A 19,625-nucleotide genomic window follows, 5' to 3' on the forward strand; every position below is an offset into this window, starting at 1 on the left:
CTGAATGTAATTGCTCCAAAACCCAATAAATTTCCACCTAATCCTGTTGCAGAACAGAAACATCTCTCCACAGGGAGGAGTCCAGCTCTGAGCTCTACTGCCAATATTCATTTTTCCAACTTCTAAGCGAAGTTCTTGCCCCAAAATGTTTCCCACTGCACCAATCTTTCCCCACCGCGAAGCAAGACCCTGTCCACAGCAGAGCCCCTACCCACCACGAACCCTGCAGGGCATTCCAAGCTAAACATCTGCCTGACGCCGCTCCAGCACATCTGTTCCAAAGGCCACCAAAACTACAAACCGGGTTTTGCCTCATTAGCCATAATTGCACGCTAATTACTTATTCCAGAGTAAGTATTCTATACAATCCTCCTCGACGAGACCCGATGCACTCTCATTTGTGACACATCCTCGTGCAGTTCACCGGGAAAAAATGGTGGGTTTTGGTTGTTTGGTTTTTTTTTTAATTTGGAAGGAGCGATTGCCACCTCTTGTCATGGAGAGCCTTGCTGCATCCTAAGGTACAGCTCTGCCTTAGTGGAGGGCTGGAAATCAGGGCAGAGGACACAGGCTTCGACTGAAGCAACCCGAGGAAAGACACGGGCCTGCCATGATTGTAACCGCGATTCAAGACGAGTTATTAAATTAAAAAAAAAAAAATTAAAAAATATATATATAAAGCGCTGAGGACGCAAATCACGGCGGGTCGGGCGCATTTGCTGCGTGAGCCCAAAAACCAAGAGAGCCGGAGATAAGCGGTTGCTCCGGAGCGGGCAGGGGCTCCGGGGCCGAGGGGAAGGGGGGGGGCACGGCCCCTCGGCGGCTCGGGGGGGCCGCGGGCCGGCCGGCAAGGAGCGCTGGCGTTAATCCTGGAGCTCCCGTTAATCTGCCGGGCCCGGACAAAAGGCGGCCGAGGCGGCGGCGGCGGCGGGGGAGGGCGCGGCGGCCCGGGCGAGCCCCGGCGGCGGAGCGGCCGGGGGCAGCGCGTTAGGTAACGCCGCGCGGGTCTGATGCAATCGCGGGACGTGCGGGAGCAGGAGCGGGAGGAGGATACAGGTCAGGTCCAGGTCGAAGCCATCCTCCTGGTATCGCCTTTTGTTCCTGCTGACGATCTCTTTGATGATGGCGGTCATGTCTGGCAGCCGGGGGCCGCTCCGGGGCAGCGCGCAGGGCCCGGGCGGCGGCCGCGAGGCACCACCGGGCGGCCCCGGGCGCTGATGCTCCGGCGGCTCAGCCCCGGGCGGGCCCGGCTCCCGGCGGCGGCACCGGCTGCTGCTCCCTCCTCCTCCTCCTTCTCCGCCTCCTCCTCCGAGCGCGTCGGGAGCCGCGCCGAGCCCCTGCGGGCGGTGCCGCCGCCGCCGCCGTGTTTGGGGCGAGCGCGGCGGCGGCGGGGGGAGCAGCTCTGCGGCGCTCCGGGCCCCGGCAATGGTGACAGCGGCGCGGGGCGCGCCCCCGGCCCGGCCCCGCTCCGCTCCCCGCCCCGGGGGCCGGGCGGTCGCTCCCTCGGCTCTTCCCAGCGGCGGCTCCTCAGGGCGGCACGGCCGCGCTCATCCCCCGGCCCGCAGCGCTCGCCGGCGCGGGGCGCCCATCATGGCCGCGGCTTCCGAGAGGGACGGCGGGCGGCGCCGCCACGCCCACGCGACGCATCCGCCAACACACAAAGTAGTTCCTCCCACCCCGCCGCCGGACAAGCGGAGAAGCGGCGGACCGGGAGGACGGGGGGACCGGACCGCACTGCGGGCGCCGTCCGTAGCCTTCCGCCCGCCGGCCCCAGCTCGGCCCCGGGAGGGGGTGGGGGAGGGGGGAGCGGTGAGCGGAGGGATACGGGCGGTAAAGTGAGGCGGCGGCGGTGCTGCGCTGGTCACGTGGGTGCTGGCGGCGGCGCCTCCCCCGCGGGCGGAAGTGGCCGTCAGGGGCCGTGAGGGGCCCGGGTGGTCCTGGGGCACCTCGAGCTTTTTAGGGACCCCCCCCCCCCGTCAGAGCCCCCGGGACTGCCGCCCGCTCGCCTCTCCTCCTTCCTCGGCCGAACTGGGCGGGAAGAAGGCAAGGGGTAGAACGGGCTCCGTGCGGCCCCGCGGGGAAAGGGAACGGGGGGGTCAGCCCGGCGTCTTGAGGGCGCTCGTCGTCCTCCCCTCACGGCCCCCGAGGTTGGCGTGCAGCGGAGAAACCGCGGTGAGCGAGCGCCTGTCGCCTCCTGCAGCCACCGGGGCACGGAGGGAAGGAGGGTTTGGGCCACCTGCTGCCCTCGGAATCGCAGAATCATAAAGGTTGGCAAAGCCCTCCAAGATCATCGAGCCCAAGCTGTGCCCCATGCCCGCCTTGTCCCCAGCCCAGAGCACTGAGTGCCACATCCAGCCCTTCCTTGGACACCTCCAGGGATGGGCAGTCCCTGCCAAGGCCTGAGCACCCTTTCCATGGAGAAATTCCTCTTGGTGGCCTCGGGGTAGCCATGCTCCGGGACATGAGTCTCCCCAGGTCGGGCCGTCTGGCCCAGCAGCCCGTGGTATTTCCATGGAGCTTTCTGTCCCACTCCATTCTCCTTCCCACACTGATCACAATTATCTTGGCAGGGAGAAAGCCCCATCTATAAATCTCGAAATCAAGTCATTATAACTCATTAAAACGTTAGGGAATAAACCCCGTTGTCCAAGGCTCTTCACACTCTAAGCTGAGAACTGTAACTTTTTGGGCATTAGCAGCGTTAATGTTTTGCAGGAAAATAACCTTTAAGGGCTCAAAATAAAGTGGAACATCAGGTGGTGGGATTTCCCAGGCTGCTGCAGCCTCCAGCCTTTGCAAATGCTCTATTATATAATTCCTTTCAGAAACGTATCAAGTTGCATCTTTAGATGTTTTGCCACCACCATTCCCACTGCAAAGCTATTCCCAGAACCTTCTCTTGGTTTTCAGGCTAAATATATTCGGGACTGGTCTGCATCCATTTATCCTTGTGCCAACACTGTCCCTAAAGAGCACTTCGTGCTCTCCCAAGCTCAGAAGTCTCTCTCGGCCCCCTTGAGTTCCACACTCCCCCTTTCCTCCAGCTGCACACCCAAAACTGATAAAATTGTGGCTGCCCCTGGATCCTTGGAAGTGTCCAAGGCCAGATTGGAGCAAGCTGGGATACAGTGGAAGGTGTCCCTGCCCATGGCACAGGGTGGAATGAGCTGGGTTTTGGTTCCCAGCCATCTCAACTCATTCTACTTGTGTTCCCACCTTCTGGATCTATCTTTAGGTGGCAAGCATTCCCCACGATCCATGGCATGGCAAGGGCTTGGGGACAGAGCTGCCACAAACCCCTTTCCTCCCCAGTATAACCTCATGATTCCCAGTACATTTCTTTTCCAGACAGTCCATTTCACTGGAGATATGAATGGAAACGTGAACTCTGGGAAGGAGGCTGGTCACAATCGTGATCACAATCCCTCAATATTTGGACTAACTGGAGCCCAATCCAATCCACACCTTCTGCATCGCCGTGACCCTGGCTGGCTTGTGAAGAATTGCACTTCCCCACATCCTTTAAAAATATTTTTTTATGGGATTTTTTTCAGAGGTTGCCACCACAGCAGTGACAAAACGTAAGTTTTGAGCTGCTTTTCCTCGTGTGTGTGTGTGTGTGTGTGTGTGTTTGTATTTCTTCTTAATTGCAGCAGAACAGATGTCACCTTTTTTTTTCAGGAGTGGGAAGAAAACCAGAAGGATCCTAAATATTTTCCTCCAGGAATGAACGAACACAATGGTCCACATGAACTGAAAAACAAAAACCTCTAGAAGATTATAATCTTTTTTACCATCAAAGCCTGCAGGAGCAGCATGAAAGGGAGGACTTGCCTGATCAAATCGAAATCATTTCTTCTGTGAAGAAATTCCTGCTGATGTCCCACCTGAACCTCCCCTGGCACAGCCTGAGGCCATTTCCTCTCGTCCTGTTGCTGGGAAAACTTGGCTTGAGAGCAGAAGGGTTGAAGAGAAATTGCCAAAACTCTGGGTTAATTATGGCTGTTAGAGAGATCTTGTAATTTTCGCCTTTTTCCTGGACATTCTTCTTTGACTCTGTATATGTTGTAAATATGTTAGATATGTTTTATATCGGTTATGTATACATAAGTAATATAAATTACATATCTAGCTATATAAAATGTGTGTGTATATACGCATGTTTTATGTATCATATGTATTATTTTGTATTGATGTTTATATTATATGTATAATTTTATATTTCTCTTATCATGTCGTACATGTTATGTTCTATGCATTCCATGTGCTAGGGGGATTTCCCGCTGTTATTACACGTTGTAACCGGCAGCCGTGGCCCCGGGGGGTGCCGGTGGAGCCGTGCTGAACGCTCCGTTCCGCTGACGCTCGTTCCGGCCGATCCCGGCTCATCCCGGCCTTTCCCAGCCTGGAGCGGCCCCTTGCCGGTGGGCGGAACCTTCGCGCGGGGCGCCGCCGGCCGGAACCTTTGGGCGGAGCAGCGAGCGCCGCACGGACGGAGGAAGCGCCGGACGCGCCGCCGCTGCCGGGCCCTCGGTGCTGCCGCCGGCTTTTGCTCCGCTTCTTCCTCCCTCTCTTTCTCCTCCTTTCCTTCCTCCTCCTCCTGCTGCTCGTCCCGCCCCGTGTCCCGGAGAGCCGCCGCACGGTGAGTGACCCGGCGGGACAGCGGCAGAGAGGCCCCGCCGCGCCGCACCTGCCGGGCGGCGGGAAGGTCACGGGCGGCGCGGCCCGGCTCGGCCCTGCCCGGGGCAGCCCGGGAGACGGGAGCTGCCCGGCCCCGGGGGGAATCCCCGCACTGGGGAGGGCCCTGTGGGGCTCCCCGGGCCCGGGGCAGGCCAGAGTTTCCTGGCAGTGCCTCAATTTGCCCTCGGAGCGAACAGAAACCAGCGCCGCTGCCGTTTTTGGTTTGCCTTTTGCGCCTGTACGGGGAGAGCGGAGCCGCAGCGGGCCCAGAGTGAAGAGTCTTGTCTCAGGGAAAAGAAACGCTGAGTTCCTACGGGTTTTAGAGTTTGTGTGTTATTAGGAATTTGCTCAGCGGGGTTATGCTTCAATTACTCTCGTGTTCAAGCTTTTCCTTTCGGTTGGCGCTCAGTGCACGGGTTGCATAAGAAGGAGGTTTCTGCACGGGGTTTTTGGGGAGGTTTTCTCCTTGTCCAGTGACTAGAGAGCCCTTTTATTTTAATAAGTCAGGCTGACGAGGACACGCAGAATCCTCCAGGTCCGGAGTACTTCCTTAGGTCCTTTAGCAGGCATCTAGGAATAGTTTGGCTGTGGGTGCTGCAGGGTTGCCCTGGGGAGGGGGATCCAGGAATAATTTGGCTGTGGGTGCTGCAGGGTTGCCCTGAGGAGGGGGATCCAGGGTTGATTTGGCTGTGGGTGCTCCAGTGTTGCCCTGGCTGCTAGCTTGGTCTGGAGAGTAGCCAGGGAGTGTCAGGAGCTGCCAAAGGAATTGCTGCTGGTTGTGCCCTTGCAGCAGGAAAATGGGGCAGTGCCGAAGGAGTCATTTGGGGATTCTCGAGCAGATCCCCCCCAGCAACTGAGGAGGAAGTGGACCCTGATTTTCCAAGTCACTTTTTGAGTCTTTTAGCAAAGTTCTTTTCTCTGTGCCTTTGGTTCCCGAGATTGAGGGTGCTGTGCTCCCTGGGCTTGGCTCATGCAGCAGTCAGGCTTTTCCCTGGATAGCTGTGTGCCACATCCAGCATTTTCAGGTTTCCAGGGATATTAATAGCTCCCCATACATCCTGCCAGGTGCAGGCTCCAGCTCTTAACCTCGTTTTAATCAAATGCAAGTCGCTGATTGCTTCTTAATGTGGCAGCCGGGTGCCTTTCCTGTAAACTTCCTCTTAGGGAAAAGACCTCTCTGGTTAAATAATGGAGTTCCCTGGCTCCAGGATTCAGCATTCAGGGTCAATAGCAGGCCCAAAATGCCAGTCTCGATGGGAAATGTCAATTTTGTGCCCACTGCGAGCACAGAATCCCAGGATGGTTTGGGTTGGAAGACTCCTTAGATTTCACCCTGCTGCCAGAGCAGGGACACCTTCCACTATCCCAGGCTGCTCCAAGCTCCATCCAGCCTGACCCTGGAACACTTCCAGGGATCCAGGGGCAGCCACAGCTTCTCTGGGCACCCTGTGCCAGGGCCTCCCCACTCTCCCAGGGAAGAATTGCTTCCCAGTATCCCATCTATCCCTGCCCTCTGGCAGTGGGAAGCCATTCCCCTTGTCCTGACACTCCATGCACTTGTCCAAAGTCCCTGCAAAACAGCTTTTATCAAACAGCGTTTAAACACAAGGCAGGTGTTTTTTTCAGCTCTAATTTTCCTTTCTATCGCTCTCTGTGCTTCCCTTTTCCCCCTCAGTGCTGGGAAGGAGGATGGTGCACGCCGAGGCGTTCTCGCGGCCCCTGAGCAGGAATGAGGTGGTGGGGCTGATCTTCCGCCTGACCATCTTTGGGGCCGTCACCTATTTCACCATCAAGTGGATGGTGGATGCCATTGACCCCACCAGGAAGCAGAAAGTGGAAGCTCAAAAGCAGGTAGGATTCCTTTCTGCAGTGTTTCCCTGGGATATTGAGGAATGTGCTGGTGGGAAGCTGTTTAGTCAATCTCAGGCTATTGGTCTTTTCAGGGCTTGTCTTTTATAACAACTTACAGTATATAAAAAATAACAGTTTTATAAGAAATTACATTTTCTAGCTTCAGCAAAACTGCTGGTCTGGAGGCTGCTGTTGGCTCTGATTTTCAGCAAGTCTGTGGGCCTGGTGCCTTCTCTGCTTCTGACAGCCTTGCTGAGCAGCAGTGGCCTTAAATCATCAGTCTCTTGGTTGCTTTTGAAAACCTTGAGATAACTTAATTCTTAATTTAAAAGAGAACTTGAAAGCTCTGCATTTCTGGTAGCTTACTGGCAGAGACCTCCACCAGCAGTCAAAATGCCTTGGAAAGGGGAGGTAAAAAATGAAAAGCCTCGTTCCTTATCTTGAACTGGAACGATTTGTGCTCTGGAAAAGCTTTAGGGGCTCTTCAGAACTAAGAGTTAAAGGTTTGCTTTGGAAATGTGGCAGCTTTTTTTTGTTTGGTTTCTGACTGACAAGAATTTCACAGGTTTTGAGCAGCCTAAATCTGTGTTGGGTGGTTTTCCTTCTGTAATGAGCTTTTTAGTTGAAAACCGGCTTTCCCAATGGATTCAGTGCCAGCTGTTAGCTAAGAGGTTGCACCGTCCCAAAACCTTGTTGGGCTTATTCCAAGTTTGAGTAGAAAGAGAAATTGACTTGTGCAAGTGTGTTGACACAATGAGTTTTCCTTGTAAATTAGGGAAAACCCACTGAACACGTATCAGAAATTGACTGGCTTCTGGGAATTTAAAAATACATTAATCTCTCCTTGACTCATGTCAAAATACACAAATCTCTCCGAGTGCTGTGGAGGCTTGAGGGGCACACTCTGTGCTTTAAGGTTTGTTCTGGTTGTTTCTTAGGTCATAACAGAGGAGTTCTGGATTTGGACATGTCAAAGCATTTGTTTGATGGGAACTGAGACATCTGACTTGGTTTCACTCAAGTGACACCAAAGTCATTAGAAAAAAGCAGAACCTTCTGCTTAAAACAAGATTTCACCTCTTTGGGAGAAGCTTTTCAAACCACAAACAGCAGTTCTTTTAAAAAGCTGCTTTTTTTCAGTGAAGCTTTCAGTTTCTTTCCCTTGATTTTCTTGGTGTTTGGTTTCCCCCAGGCTGAAAAGCTGATGAAGCAAATAGGAGTGAAGAATGTCAAGCTGACTGAGTATGAGATGAGCATTGCTGCCCACCTGGTGGACCCACTCAGCATGCACGTGAGCAACTTCCCTGCTCCTCAGACCTGCAAAATTCCCCTTTGTCTCTGGGTTACATTATTTGCACCTCTGTGGAAATACACAGGAAATATTCCTGTGATCTAAAATTAAAACTGCATCATTGAGAGCAGAGGGTTTATTTTTTATTTTCAAAGCACTCCTTTGAAGCTGGTGGGTGCTTTTCCGTGGTAGGATCGATGCTGATCATTCCCAACACTGTTTTTTTGCCTTGCAGGTCACCTGGAGTGATATTGCAGGCTTAGATGATGTCATCACAGATTTGAAAGACACTGTCATTTTGCCCATCAAGAAGAAATACTTGTTTGAGAATTCCAGGCTCTTACAGCCCCCAAAAGGTAGGAAGGGAATGTGATGGATTTATACCTTGGTATTTCAAATATAAAGGTGCCGTTTCTCAGAAAGGGAAGAGGAAGTGGGTTGTTAGGTCAAATTGCAAACATTAGGGCTGATGCCAGGAAAAACCCTCAGATTTTCCCTCTTCTCCTGCTTTGGTGAAGAAGTTTCATTTTAATAATGAAGCAATAGCTGGATTGTGGTTATGGTGGTCCATTTTTGTGCACTAATCACAGAATCGTGAAATTATTTGGCTTGGGAGGGACGTTAAAGCCCATCCAGTGCCATGGACAGGGACACCTTCCACTGTCCCAGGCTGCTCCAAGCCCTGCCCAACCTGTCCTTGGACACTTCCAGGGATCCAGGAGCAGCCACAGCTTCTCTGGCCTCCCCACCCTCCCAGAGAGCATTTCCTTCCCAATATCCCTTCCAAACCTCCTCTCTGTCAGCATGAAGCCATTTCCCCTCATCCCATCACTCCAGGCTTATAATCCATGTGCCCTGCATTTTTAACTGCCTAAATTGTCATTTTTATTTTCTTTACACACACTGTTGCCCCTTCACAGAGCTGAACTCTGGCACTCCTAGACAGCTCTGACACTCCTAGAAATTCCCATCATTCAGCAAGACAGACATCCCGTTTTTCCTCTGGAGATCCTTTGATTCTCTCTGGAGTTGAGTTGCACAGTGTTAAGGCAGGTGGCAGATTCATTTTCCACAGTAAAACAGAAGTTGGACTGTGCTTAAATCCCTACAGCCATATTTGTTGTATGTCACTTAAAAAAAAAAAGGCAGAATTTAAACCTAAAATGTTGGACAAACCCCCCAAGTTTACTGCTTTGTTCCCTGGAATATTGGTTTCTGGAGCTCTTAATTACTTCCTGGATCTGTGACCACCTCAGTCCTGTGTCCCAAGGGATGGAAAATGCAGCACTTTGGTAGCTGGTTTACTTTTTCCAGGCTATTTTCTGTGTAAGTCACAAACTGAAGCTGTCTGGAAAATTACATGAATGCCATGATCTAATAAGCTGAAGGAAAAAATGATTTTTTATTTATCTTCTTCCAGCTCGGGCTGCTCCCCAGTTTTACGAGTGGCTTGTGCTGGGAGCTAATAGGAAGTCACTGCTCCAGAGTAATGATGTTTGTGGGCATCACTCACATAAGCAGAGAAAAAACTTTAATAATTCCCTGTGTTTTGGGCTCTTTTGACTGAATGTTGCTCTTGAAATTGTTTTCTTTATAGCTGTGTTAGAAAAACACTCCTGTGAATTCTTGCACTGTGACAAGTTTAAAAATAATACAAGATGTCATATTTAATTGTGACAAGTTTAAAAATAATACAAGATGTCATATTTAATTGTGGGTAATTTGTTTAAAATGTCTGTGGGTCTGTTGTGTGATGGATTTTTCCTTTCCTCGCTTCTCTGTGCTAAGTTTTATTAGCAGGACTGAAAGGAGCTATGAACAAGGCCTGTGAGGTGCTGACAGGACATAAACAGGGGTTAATTTTATGTAACCTTCGTAGTCCTGGGAATGGAATAAAGTGTAATCATGGAGTGATTTGGGTTGGAAGGGACCTTAAAGATGATGTTCCACCCCCTGCCTAGGGCAGGGACAATAAACCAGTCATCTTTCAAATGTCTCCTCTCATCTTCACCATTCCTGTCTTTGGCTATTCTGAGCTATAATTTAATAGGGATTATCTTAAAACCTCTGGTTTGATGGAACAGTGTTTCCTTGGTTTGGTTTCTTAACTTTTAAGACCTGGATCAAACTGGAGCCTGGACACCCCCAGGCCTTTTACTAGCAAAGCACTAACACTGTGAATTTTCCAGGAGTCCTTCTCTACGGCCCCCCTGGATGTGGGAAAACCCTGATTGCCAAAGCTACGGCCAAGGAAGCTGGGTGTAGGTTCATCAACCTCCAGCCCTCCACACTGACAGATAAATGGTATGGAGAATCCCAAAAACTGGCTGCTGCTGTCTTCTCCCTGGCCGTAAAGCTCCAGCCATCCATCATTTTTATTGATGAAATAGGTAAAAATCTCTTTTTTTATCAGTAGCTATAACAGAGTGACATTGAACTGTAGGTTCAGTGATGTATGGATCTGCTGTCATCTTTTCTTTAAAAAGAGTGAAGGCTCTGTAAGAGAAATAGAATTCTAAAGGGGTGGTGGCACATTAGGAAAAACAAAGTGTTTTTTCCTGGTGGTAGTGGAGGAATTCACAAGCAAAATGAGTTTCTACTTATTTTTGCTTCACAAGGCAACCCAGCAAAAAGTACACTTCAGTGCTTTTGCTGTCAGGGCACATACTGGGAAGTAAAATATGGTTTTAGGAGAGCTCTGGAATACTGGTTTCGTGAGACTGAAGAATAGGAGGGGAGGCTGCTTTCCATGAATTCAGGAAGGTGAAAATTTGGAGCCCAAGTTGTGGGGCAATCTCCTGTGATGGGTGCATGCTTGTGTAGTGCCCTTTGAAAGGGGGGCTTAGGAATGGGGGAGAGTCCACTTTGCTGCTGTCACCCTTAGCAGCACCAGGTGATGAGAAATGCATTTCTGAGGTAAGAGAGCAGCCCAGGTGAGCATTCCCATGAGGAGCTGGGTTGGCAGTGACCCCTCCCCTCCTTTGGCACAGATTCCTTCCTGCGGAACCGATCGAGCACCGACCACGAGGCCACAGCCATGATGAAAGCCCAGTTCATGAGTCTGTGGGATGGGCTGGACACCGACTACAACTGCCAGGTGAGTCCTCAGGCTGCTGGGAGACAGGGTGGCATTCCTTCCCCTGGGATATTGTGTGTGGAGCTGCTTGGGAGCAGGGTTTGCCAAAGTGTTCTTTACCTGTCAGTGATTCCCAGCACTTTATGGGAATGAGGGGAGTTGTAGCCACAGATCATTGTTCTTTCTGAGAAGATTGGCTTTGTGCTTATTTTGGTTTTAATCAAGAAGTGGCCTTTTCAGATGGGATGGGCATTAAGGTTCCTCCCATCCTAAACCATCCTGAGATTCTAAATGGCTTGAATGTAGCAGAAAGCCTGCATGCCACTGTTCTGACCTGTCATCTGGGATGATCTTCTTAAAGCCCTTAAACAGGATATTTATTCCCTAAGTTGAAAATTTTCAACCTTTTTAATGTATATTTTTCCATAAATGGCTTTTCCTCCTCTCCCAAGCTTGTGCTAAAAATGCTTTTCAGCTGATTTTTCCCAAAATGAGTAAAAAACATTGATATATATATGTGTACTGAGGAGGGCTAAAGCTTCCCATTAGTAAAAAGCCAGTGGTATGAACCCTTCATTGGAAACTGGTATTATCTTCCAAGCATCTTTTTTTTTTCCCAATATACTGACAGTTCCTTGGAGCAAATGAAATTATTCCTTCCCTGCAGTGAGACAATTTGGGGTCTCTCAAGTTCCAGCAGCGCTTGCCTTTTGTAAGAAAAACAAGAATCCCAAATGCTTGGAGGAAACTGTAAGGAAGTGTTGAGGTAGATGTGTTGATTTCACCTGGAAGCCACACTCAGCTGTGAGCTAAACCTGCTGAGGATGAATCTGGAGTGTGGCAGGAACTCGGGGCAGGTGAAGAATGTGCCTTTTGGCTGAAAATAATACCCAGAGAAGTGTGGATCATCCCGGAGCCAGCAATCCCAGTGCCTCTAGGTGGCAGGGTGACTCTGCTGGGCCACCAGCCCGGCTGGGCCTGGCCCAAAGGCAGGAGCCGGACAGGAAACCCCCTGATTAATCACCCTGCCGTTTTTCACTCTCCTGGAACCCAGATTAATCACCCTGCTGTTTTTCACTCTCCTGGCTGAGTGTTTACCATGTACACAGCTTAGAGTAAGAAATGGGAAAACAAGGCTGTTGTGAATGGGGAGTAAATTTGTTCTGGAATTAAGAGCTGGAGTGCTGCAGGGAGGTAAACATTGTCCTGGTGTTGGGCTTGGCTTGGACACCTTTAACCTACTGCTGACCTGTAGGTCATGGAATACTTTTTTAAATATTTGATATAATAAAGACACCATTTGGGCCTTTACATTTTGCCAGGTGAACCCCTTGCCGTGGTGGTCTCCTGGAAGGTGTTCCTGCCCGTGGAGGGCTTGCAACAAGATGAGCTCTAAGGTCTTTTCCAACCCAAACCTTCTGTGATTCTTTTTTCAGCCCAGCACAAAACCACCACATTTTTAAATACCTTCCCGAAAGATCTCCTTTTGAATTCCACCAGGAACCAAAAGTGGAATCACAAGCAGAAGTTTTAAGTTCCTTCTTAGGGTTTGAATTTTCAAGTTGGACTCATACAGAAATCTCCCTCCAGGTGGCATTTGTGGCACCAGGCTGTCTCCAGCTGCCCTTGCTGAGATCACTGCCAGGAAAGCTTTATGTAACTTCTTTAAACATCAATGCTGTTGATAAAGTGGGGGAGATCCCGTGGCTGGTGCTGACATTCCCAGCCTGTGGATGTTTCCCAGCTCTGGTTTCAGTGGTGTCTGTTGGTGTCACACAGGTGATTGTGATGGGAGCCACCAACCGGCCCCAGGACCTGGACTCTGCCATCATGAGGAGGATGCCCACCCGCTTCCACATCAACCAGCCCGTAAGTCCTGCCTGCCCTGCCCCACCAGCCAGGAAATCCACAGCTCTGGGCCTTTTCCTCCAGGAAATGCTGCATTCTGCTCAGCTGGCTTTAGGGTTTTTTGAAGCACGTCCATGACTCGGCTTTTTAAGATGAAGTTTTGATCTCTTGGGTTTTTAATCTGAAGCAACACCATGAGAAACAGCACTGTGAGCTTCTCACCCCTCCTCTTCTCTGAGAATGGAGATGTTTGGATGCTGCACGCTGGAAAGGGCTGGTTTGTAACTGTGTTCTGCTCAGGCCTTTCCACAGCAGACAGTGTGGAAAGCCTGGTTTATTCTGCCTGTGATGGGCTTGGAATGAGATGGTCTTGAAGGACCTAAACCATTCCATGATTCTATGATTTATGCCCCAGTTATTAAGTTCTTTATCAATTAGGCAGCTCTCACAAGGATGTCCTTATCCCAAAAGTTGCTCTTGCCATCATTTTCCAGATATTTCAGTCACCCTTGAATGCCTTCTGATGTCACCAGACATTTTTGTGTCAGTGTTATCAGGAGTTCAGTCATGACTGTCGGGATTCCTTTCTGGCTACAGAAATCATTATCCATTTTTGCTGAAACTGAGAAACAAAACTGGAGGAACAAAATTCTTATTGGCTGTGCAAGAGAGGAGTTGTTCCCAGGCCTGTGTTGTTGGAGCTGCCATGGGAGTGAATCCCTTTGGAAATAACATTTATAACCTGGGAGCTGCTGTGCATCCATACCTGTTCCACACACATTCCTCATCTCCAACTGTTCCTTGAGTTAGTAGAGTATATGGATGTGGATTTGAGTACTTTGTTGTGTCATTCTATCAAGCCCTATCATTTGAAGGATGAATTATGTTCCCTGGGATATTACAGGGATAGACTCTCTCTCCCAGGATCAGAGTTACCACAGGAGGTGTCATTTAGGGAACAGATTTTCCTTACCCCAGTACAGCTCTGCCATGAGCTTACTGCTTCTCTCTTGCTTTATGATCAACTCAGATTGGCCCTGACTCTTTCTGAAGGTGAAATATTTGATGTGCTGTGGATTGGGAACAGGCACGAGCAGGAGTGAAAGCCTTGCAGATTTTATAACTGAGTTTGAGATGAAGAGGCCCCAGATTACGCTTCAAAAACTACTTGCAAAGCAGAGAGAAATGGCTGAAGTGGGTTTTGGGACAGAGTAGGAACTGTTCAGCTGCCAGATTATCTGTGGGGTAATTTTTCCCCTTTTTAATGATGTAAGTGAAGTTTGGCAGGCACAAAACCCAGTCTTTGTTGCCTGTGTTTGACCTTCCTAGGAGGGATCTTCTCAGGACTCAGCTGATTCTTCAATAACTTCCTCACATACAGTATGCAATTTATCTGGTTTAGAATTTCCCAAGCATCACCTGTGGAACTGAATTTGCCACCAGAGAAGTTTCCTCGGTGTGTGTCACATGTCCTGGGTGAGGACACTGAAGGGACTGAAAGCCTTGGGATGTCACAAGTGTTTATTTTTGTCCTCTGGTAACTTCAGTGTCTTCTGTTTCAGGCTCTGAAGCAAAGAGAGGCGATCTTGAAGCTGATTTTGAAGAATGAAAATGTGAGTAGCCTCCTGTTAGTGGTTCATGGCTGCATTACTGCCACCAGTGCAGCTCTGGCCTTGCAGGATGTGTGGTTTATAATTGCCTGCCTTGCAGTGAGGCTGAGATGATCTGCCAGAGCATTTCTGGTGAGAACTTGGGAATCTTTTGTGGGTTTAGGTGTGGCCTTACATTAAAGCCCTGCAGTTGGCTCCTTTGTGAGCAGGAGCCTTGGCTTGCAGGGTGAATCACCCCCTCTGAGCAGAATGACTCCATTTCTCTGTCTCCATTTGCTGGTTCTGTAACAAGAGAAGAGATTTCTCTCTCTAAAGAAGGTGAAGGTGAATCATGTTTAGATCAGGGAAGGAAATTTCAAGCCCTCATGATGAAGGGAGAAGATGCTGACTCTTTAACTCTTTCTTAGCTCAAGTCAAGCAAGGAGAAATGACTTTTTTGATAGTGCTGCTTTTGATTGATAATTCAGAGAACAGGGGAAGGATGAGGGCTGAGCACACCTGGAAGTGTCTGTGGCATGATAGGGGATCTCTGTCACCAGAGCTTCCTCTCAAATTTCGTCAGCAGCACTAATTGCCTTCAAGTTAATGTTGCAAAGTGTCTCTAGGCTGAGCTCCAGCTTAATAAATATCTTTTATTAGTAAAACCAACCTAAATTTTTTGAAGAGGCCTAAAAATGGCAGCTCACCAGCATCTGGCAGGGAACCACACAAGTAAGTTTTTCAGGGAGATAAAAAAATCCAGCCTGTATCAGTTATCCCACAGGAGGAGGAATTGGATCTCTCAAGCCCAGACTTCATATGGCAAGGGAAGCCCTGCCCTCCTTTCTCCTTGCCTGACTCAAACCATGGAATAATTTTCCTCTTGAAAGAAGTCATTGCAGAATTTCAGCCTTTTATAGACTGCCTTGGCTTTTAACTTTTTGAAAAGGAAATACCGATGCACATGGTGGAAAAGGAATCAGAAACTCTGTAAAAAGATGGAATAAACATTGACTGGCAGGAGTTCAGCCTGACCCAGTGCACTGAGTTAGACACATTATTTTGCCTCTAAATCTTCTGGTTTGGGGCTGTGTAAAGCAGGAACAGGTATCCAGACAGCAGAGCTCTGAGATACTTACGTGGGCTCCTGGGAAAAGGGGTCACTGTTCCTGGGATCCAGTTTTTGCCAGGCAGGAGCGTGGTTAGTACAGGATATACCAGTGGGATGGTTGTGGTTTGTGTGGGGTTTTGGTGGGGTTTTGAACCAATGGCAGAGTTTGCTGAGCTGAAACATCAGTTTCCTGTAATGGTGTGAAGCACTTGGAGGTTCAAAGGGTGAGGGAATAGAGCTCCCCACAAGTGCCAAATGCAGATGATCTCAGAGCGGGTAAAAACTCTTGGAGGTGACTGTCTCTTGTCATGGTAACCCAAATCAGTGGCTTTGGAGTGTCCTTGGCCTGACCTCGAGTTTCCCACAGGTGGACAGTCATGTGGATCTGCTGCAGGTGGCCAAGGAGACCGACGGCTTCTCGGGCAGCGACCTGAAGGAGATGTGCCGGGACGCGGCGCTGCTCTGCGTGCGGGAGTACGTCAACAACGCCTGCGAGGAGGACGTGTACGTGGGGCCCTGCTGCAACTCACAGCTACTCCTCGTGTTCCCTGCCTCGAGCTGGGGTTGGCTAGAGGATCACACAGAGCAGGAGCATCCTGCTTTCATGCCCACTTGCCACTATATACAAACATCTCACCCCAAACTCAGTTACTGTTATTCCTTTTGGCTCTGAAAATAAGCTCAGCACCTTGGTTATTCCAAGGTGCCCAGGCTGGAGGTAGCTTGAGCCACCAAGTCCTGCTGCTGCACTGGTTAGCGCCTGGTTTCAGTGCTGCTGACACAGTGCTGGGACATCACTCTAGTATTTGCCACGCCTACAGCAGTCCGGGGTACACTGAGGAGCTGGAGCATGTCCAGAGAAGGGATGGGAGCCCCAGGAGGGGCTGAGGGAGCTGGGAAAGGGACTCAGCCTGAAGAAAAGGAGGCTCAGGGGGAACCTTCTGGCTCTGCACAACTCCCTGACAGGAGAGGTCAGGCTCTGCTGCCAGGGAACAGGGACAGGACAAGGGGAAACGGCCTCAGGCTGTGCCAGGGGAGGCTCAGGTTGGAGAGCAGGAGGAATTTCTCCATGGAAAGGGTGCTCGGGCCTTGGCAGGGGCTGCCCAGGGAGGTTTGGAGTGCCCATCCCTGGAGGTGTCCAAGGAAGGGCTGGAGGTGGCACTCAGTGCTCTGGGCTGGGGACAAGGTGGGCATGGGGCACAGCTTGGGCTCCATGGACTGGGAGGGCTTTTCCAGCCTCACGGATCCTGGGATTCCAGCAGGATGCTGGATCCATGTCAGAGCTGCTGTTTGCAGGGATGTGACTGTTGGCACAGCCCCTAGACCCTCACCTGGCTGCTCTCTCTCTTCCCCAGGCACGATGAAGATGAGATCCGGCCCGTGCAGCAGCAGGATCTCCACAGGGCCATCGAGAAGATGAGGCAATCCAAGGATGTCTCCATGCAGAACCTGGCCATGGGGATCGTGTTGGATTAAGGCAAAAGAGTGTGTTTGCAGTTCCCGATGTGATTTAGTTTGACTTCTGTAATCAGTTAGCAAAACCAGTGTCAGGGGGTGGGAGCAGGGGTGGCAAAGGGAGTTCTACGTTTTTATACAACAACAACCTCTAAGTTATTGCAATTCCAACTGGAAGTGGAAGCACAGATCATGAGTGGAACAGTGCAGCCCAGACTAAGAGCGAGTGCCTGTGTGCTGTCCTTAGGGATCCCTTGGAGCCTTCCAGCAGGAGTGGGTGGTCCCAGGGAAGAGGACAGGACCTGGCACGGGCTGTGTGTGTACAGATGGGTGTGTGAGTGCAAGACCTGTACATAGCCACACTTTTTTTTATATATAGACATAATCTGTAGATAACTTGAGTATGGAAAATCTTTTCTACTTCCTGAAGCAAACCAAATCCGAAGCCGCATAGGGGAAAGATTCCTCGATACTCAGTTCACTTCTACCTTTTAGCAGAATAGAAACTGCTCCTAGAACAAAGCAACATTTGAAATGCTACTGATTTTTCTTCCACATGACCACTTGAAATCTGGTGCCATTTAGTCAAGATAGTAAACTACTCTGTAAGAATGTTTGAATACTTTTAATTTTTTATGAATTCTGCTTTTGAAGGCTTTTTAAATGAAGGCTGATTTTATTTTTGGTTTTCCCTTCCTGTGAGCACTTAGAGTAGAATCCCACTGGCTCTTCCCTGAAGCCCTATGCCCTCTGAGCTCTCTGAAGCCCGAGCTTTCTGAGCTCCTGTGCACTGTCCCAAGGACTTGCTTCTCCCTCGGTTTCTGCAAACCCCACTGTGGCACCATCCCCTGAAGTGTCACAGCCCCGAGGCACAGCGGGGACACTGTATGATATTTGACTCTGTCCCATGCTCAGATCTGTGAATTTAAAGAGGAGGAAATGGGTTTTGGGCTTATTGATGTGGTTTAGCAACGTGCTGTTCTTGCTGGTACCAGTTCTGGTGAATTCTTGTAACGTTCTGTTGTGATAAAGGCCAAGGGTTACAATTGTGAGTGGCAAAAATGTTTTGGTTTGTTTTTTTGGTTTTTTTTTGTGACGTTATTGTCAGAGATAGTCAAGAACTTGAGGTTTTTTCATATAATGCTATGAACTGTGCACTAATTGACCCCAAATCTGTAAAGGGAATTAATTGTTCAAAGCCCAGGGGTGGGACGCTGTGTCACAGCTCTGCTGCCTGTGAGGGGAGGGGAAACATTGGAGGCACAGAATGATGTAAAACCCAATGCACTGCAAAGGAAAATAAAGTGAAATAAGGGGGGCTGGAGCCCTGCCATGACACGGTGTCAGGGGCTGGTGACAGTGTCCCTCAAGCTCAGCCTGCTCCCTATTGTCCTGCCCTCTGGAATGCTGGCTGGGTGATGCAGCAGGGCTGAGTTTGTCCCAGTTTAATCTTAAAAGCAGAAGGGAGGGGGAGGATAAAAATAATTGAATAATTGCTTAGAACTCTTCCCTGTATCACAAAGCAATGGGAGATGCACAGTGGTCTGACAAAAAGGTGCAGGAATTTAGGCACAGCAGAACTGCTGGACTATGGGAATGGGAAAAGTCCGAGATCTGGGATGTTCCCAGATCCCACAAGTCACTTTAATGCTGGGGCTGAGTGCCCAGTGCTGGCTCTGGCTGAGCCTGGGATCCAGGAATGAGTCCAGAGGAGGCACCAGGATGATCAGAAGCATGGAGCAGCTCTGCTGGGAGGAAAGGCTGGGAGAGCTGGGATTGTTCAGCCTGGAGAGGAGAAGCTTTGGGGTGACCAAACTGTGGCCTTCCAGTGCCTGAAGGAGCTACAAGAGAGATGGAGAGAGTTGAGACAAGGGATAGAGTGCCAGGACACAGGGAATGGCTTCCCACTGCCAGAGGGCAGGGATAGATGGGATATTGGGAAGGAATTGTTCCCCTGGGAGGGTGGGCAGGTCCTGGCACAGGGTGCCCAGAGAAGCTGTGGCTGCCCCTGAATCCCTGGAAGTGTCCAAGGCCAGGTTGGATTTTGGAGCTTGGAGCAGCCTGGGATGGTGGAAGGTGTCCCTGCCCATGGCAGGGGTGGCACTGGATGGGCTTTAAGGTCCCTTCCAACTCAAACCAATCTGGGATTCCATGAGTAACCTTGAACCTGCTGTTGGTGCTCCTTCTGGACTCCCTGGGAAGGCTGGGATGGCGCCTGTGCCGGGGAAGTTTTCCAGCTGCTCCGTGTGTTCAGTGCCTGCTCTCTCTCACCCTGCTGTGCTCCCTCCTCTCTCAGGGGTTGTTACACCTGAGAAATTCCAGCCTGGGAAGCTCCTCCTGCACATCCTGCCTTTTTTTCAGGCTGCTCTCTGCTTGGTAAAACCGCAGCGCGCGGGCAGGTCTTGCTTGGCTTTAATTGGGTGTGAAGTGTGCCCTGAGGGAAGTTTTAATGTCACATGGAGGAGCAAAACAGAGCCGGGGGCAGCCCCTGGGCACTGCCTGAGGTCTGATCTCCTGCCGTGCCTCCAAAACCCCTGCTCTGGGCACGGCTGCCTGGAGCTGCCTTCCCCTGCTGCCCATAAATCCTCAGGGCTGACCGAAGAGGCACAAGGAATTATTTCTGATTGCTCCTGGGGGCAGTTGCTGCAGCTGGAGTGCAATTCCTGCTTCTCCAGGAACTCTTCCATACTTCTCTACTCTTGCTGCGGCAGTCCTTGTCAAAGC

The 19,625-nt window shown here is 50.4% G+C and overlaps 2 protein-coding genes and 1 long non-coding RNA gene across 5 annotated transcripts in view; 2 read left to right on the plus strand and 1 right to left on the minus strand.

The window, feature by feature from the left end:
* The window catches only part of PTEN (phosphatase and tensin homolog), a 48,262-nt gene extending 47,051 nt beyond the window's left edge, over positions 1-1,211 (minus strand). The window contains exon 1 of the mRNA XM_014882258.2: positions 1,055-1,211. Coding sequence (XP_014737744.1) covers positions 1,055-1,133 — 79 coding nt within the window. The 5' untranslated portion in view covers positions 1,134-1,211. The remainder of the gene's footprint in view (positions 1-1,054) is intronic.
* LOC148222953 (uncharacterized) lies at positions 556-4,325 on the plus strand. Of its 2 annotated transcripts, none has more exons than XR_015805065.1 (3): positions 556-1,056; positions 3,349-3,581; positions 3,682-4,325. It is a non-coding gene; the product is annotated as an uncharacterized LOC148222953 (long non-coding RNA). The 2 variants fall into 2 exon arrangements; XR_015805064.1 differs by lacking the exon at positions 556-1,056 and adding an exon at positions 2,023-2,267.
* Positions 4,320-18,237, plus strand: ATAD1 (ATPase family AAA domain containing 1). 2 transcript variants are annotated; one of them, XM_014882259.2, is made up of 10 exons: positions 4,320-4,642; positions 6,356-6,531; positions 7,724-7,822; positions 8,058-8,178; positions 10,012-10,212; positions 10,813-10,919; positions 12,678-12,767; positions 14,309-14,359; positions 15,814-15,950; positions 16,802-18,237. In XM_014882259.2, exons 2-10 carry the CDS (start codon positions 6,370-6,372, stop codon positions 16,920-16,922), a joined length of 1,089 nt encoding a protein of 362 aa, XP_014737745.1. In that variant the 5' UTR covers positions 4,320-4,642; positions 6,356-6,369; the 3' UTR covers positions 16,923-18,237. The 2 variants fall into 2 exon arrangements, with proteins under 2 accessions (XP_014737745.1, XP_088024857.1); XM_088168731.1 differs by having other exon boundaries at positions 15,814-15,920.
* Positions 18,238-19,625: the final 1,388 nt, after the last annotated feature.

The sequence above is a fragment of the Sturnus vulgaris genome, chromosome 8 (genome assembly GCF_052056855.1).
Source record: "Sturnus vulgaris isolate bStuVul1 chromosome 8, bStuVul1.hap1, whole genome shotgun sequence".
NCBI lineage: Eukaryota > Metazoa > Chordata > Aves > Passeriformes > Sturnidae > Sturnus > Sturnus vulgaris.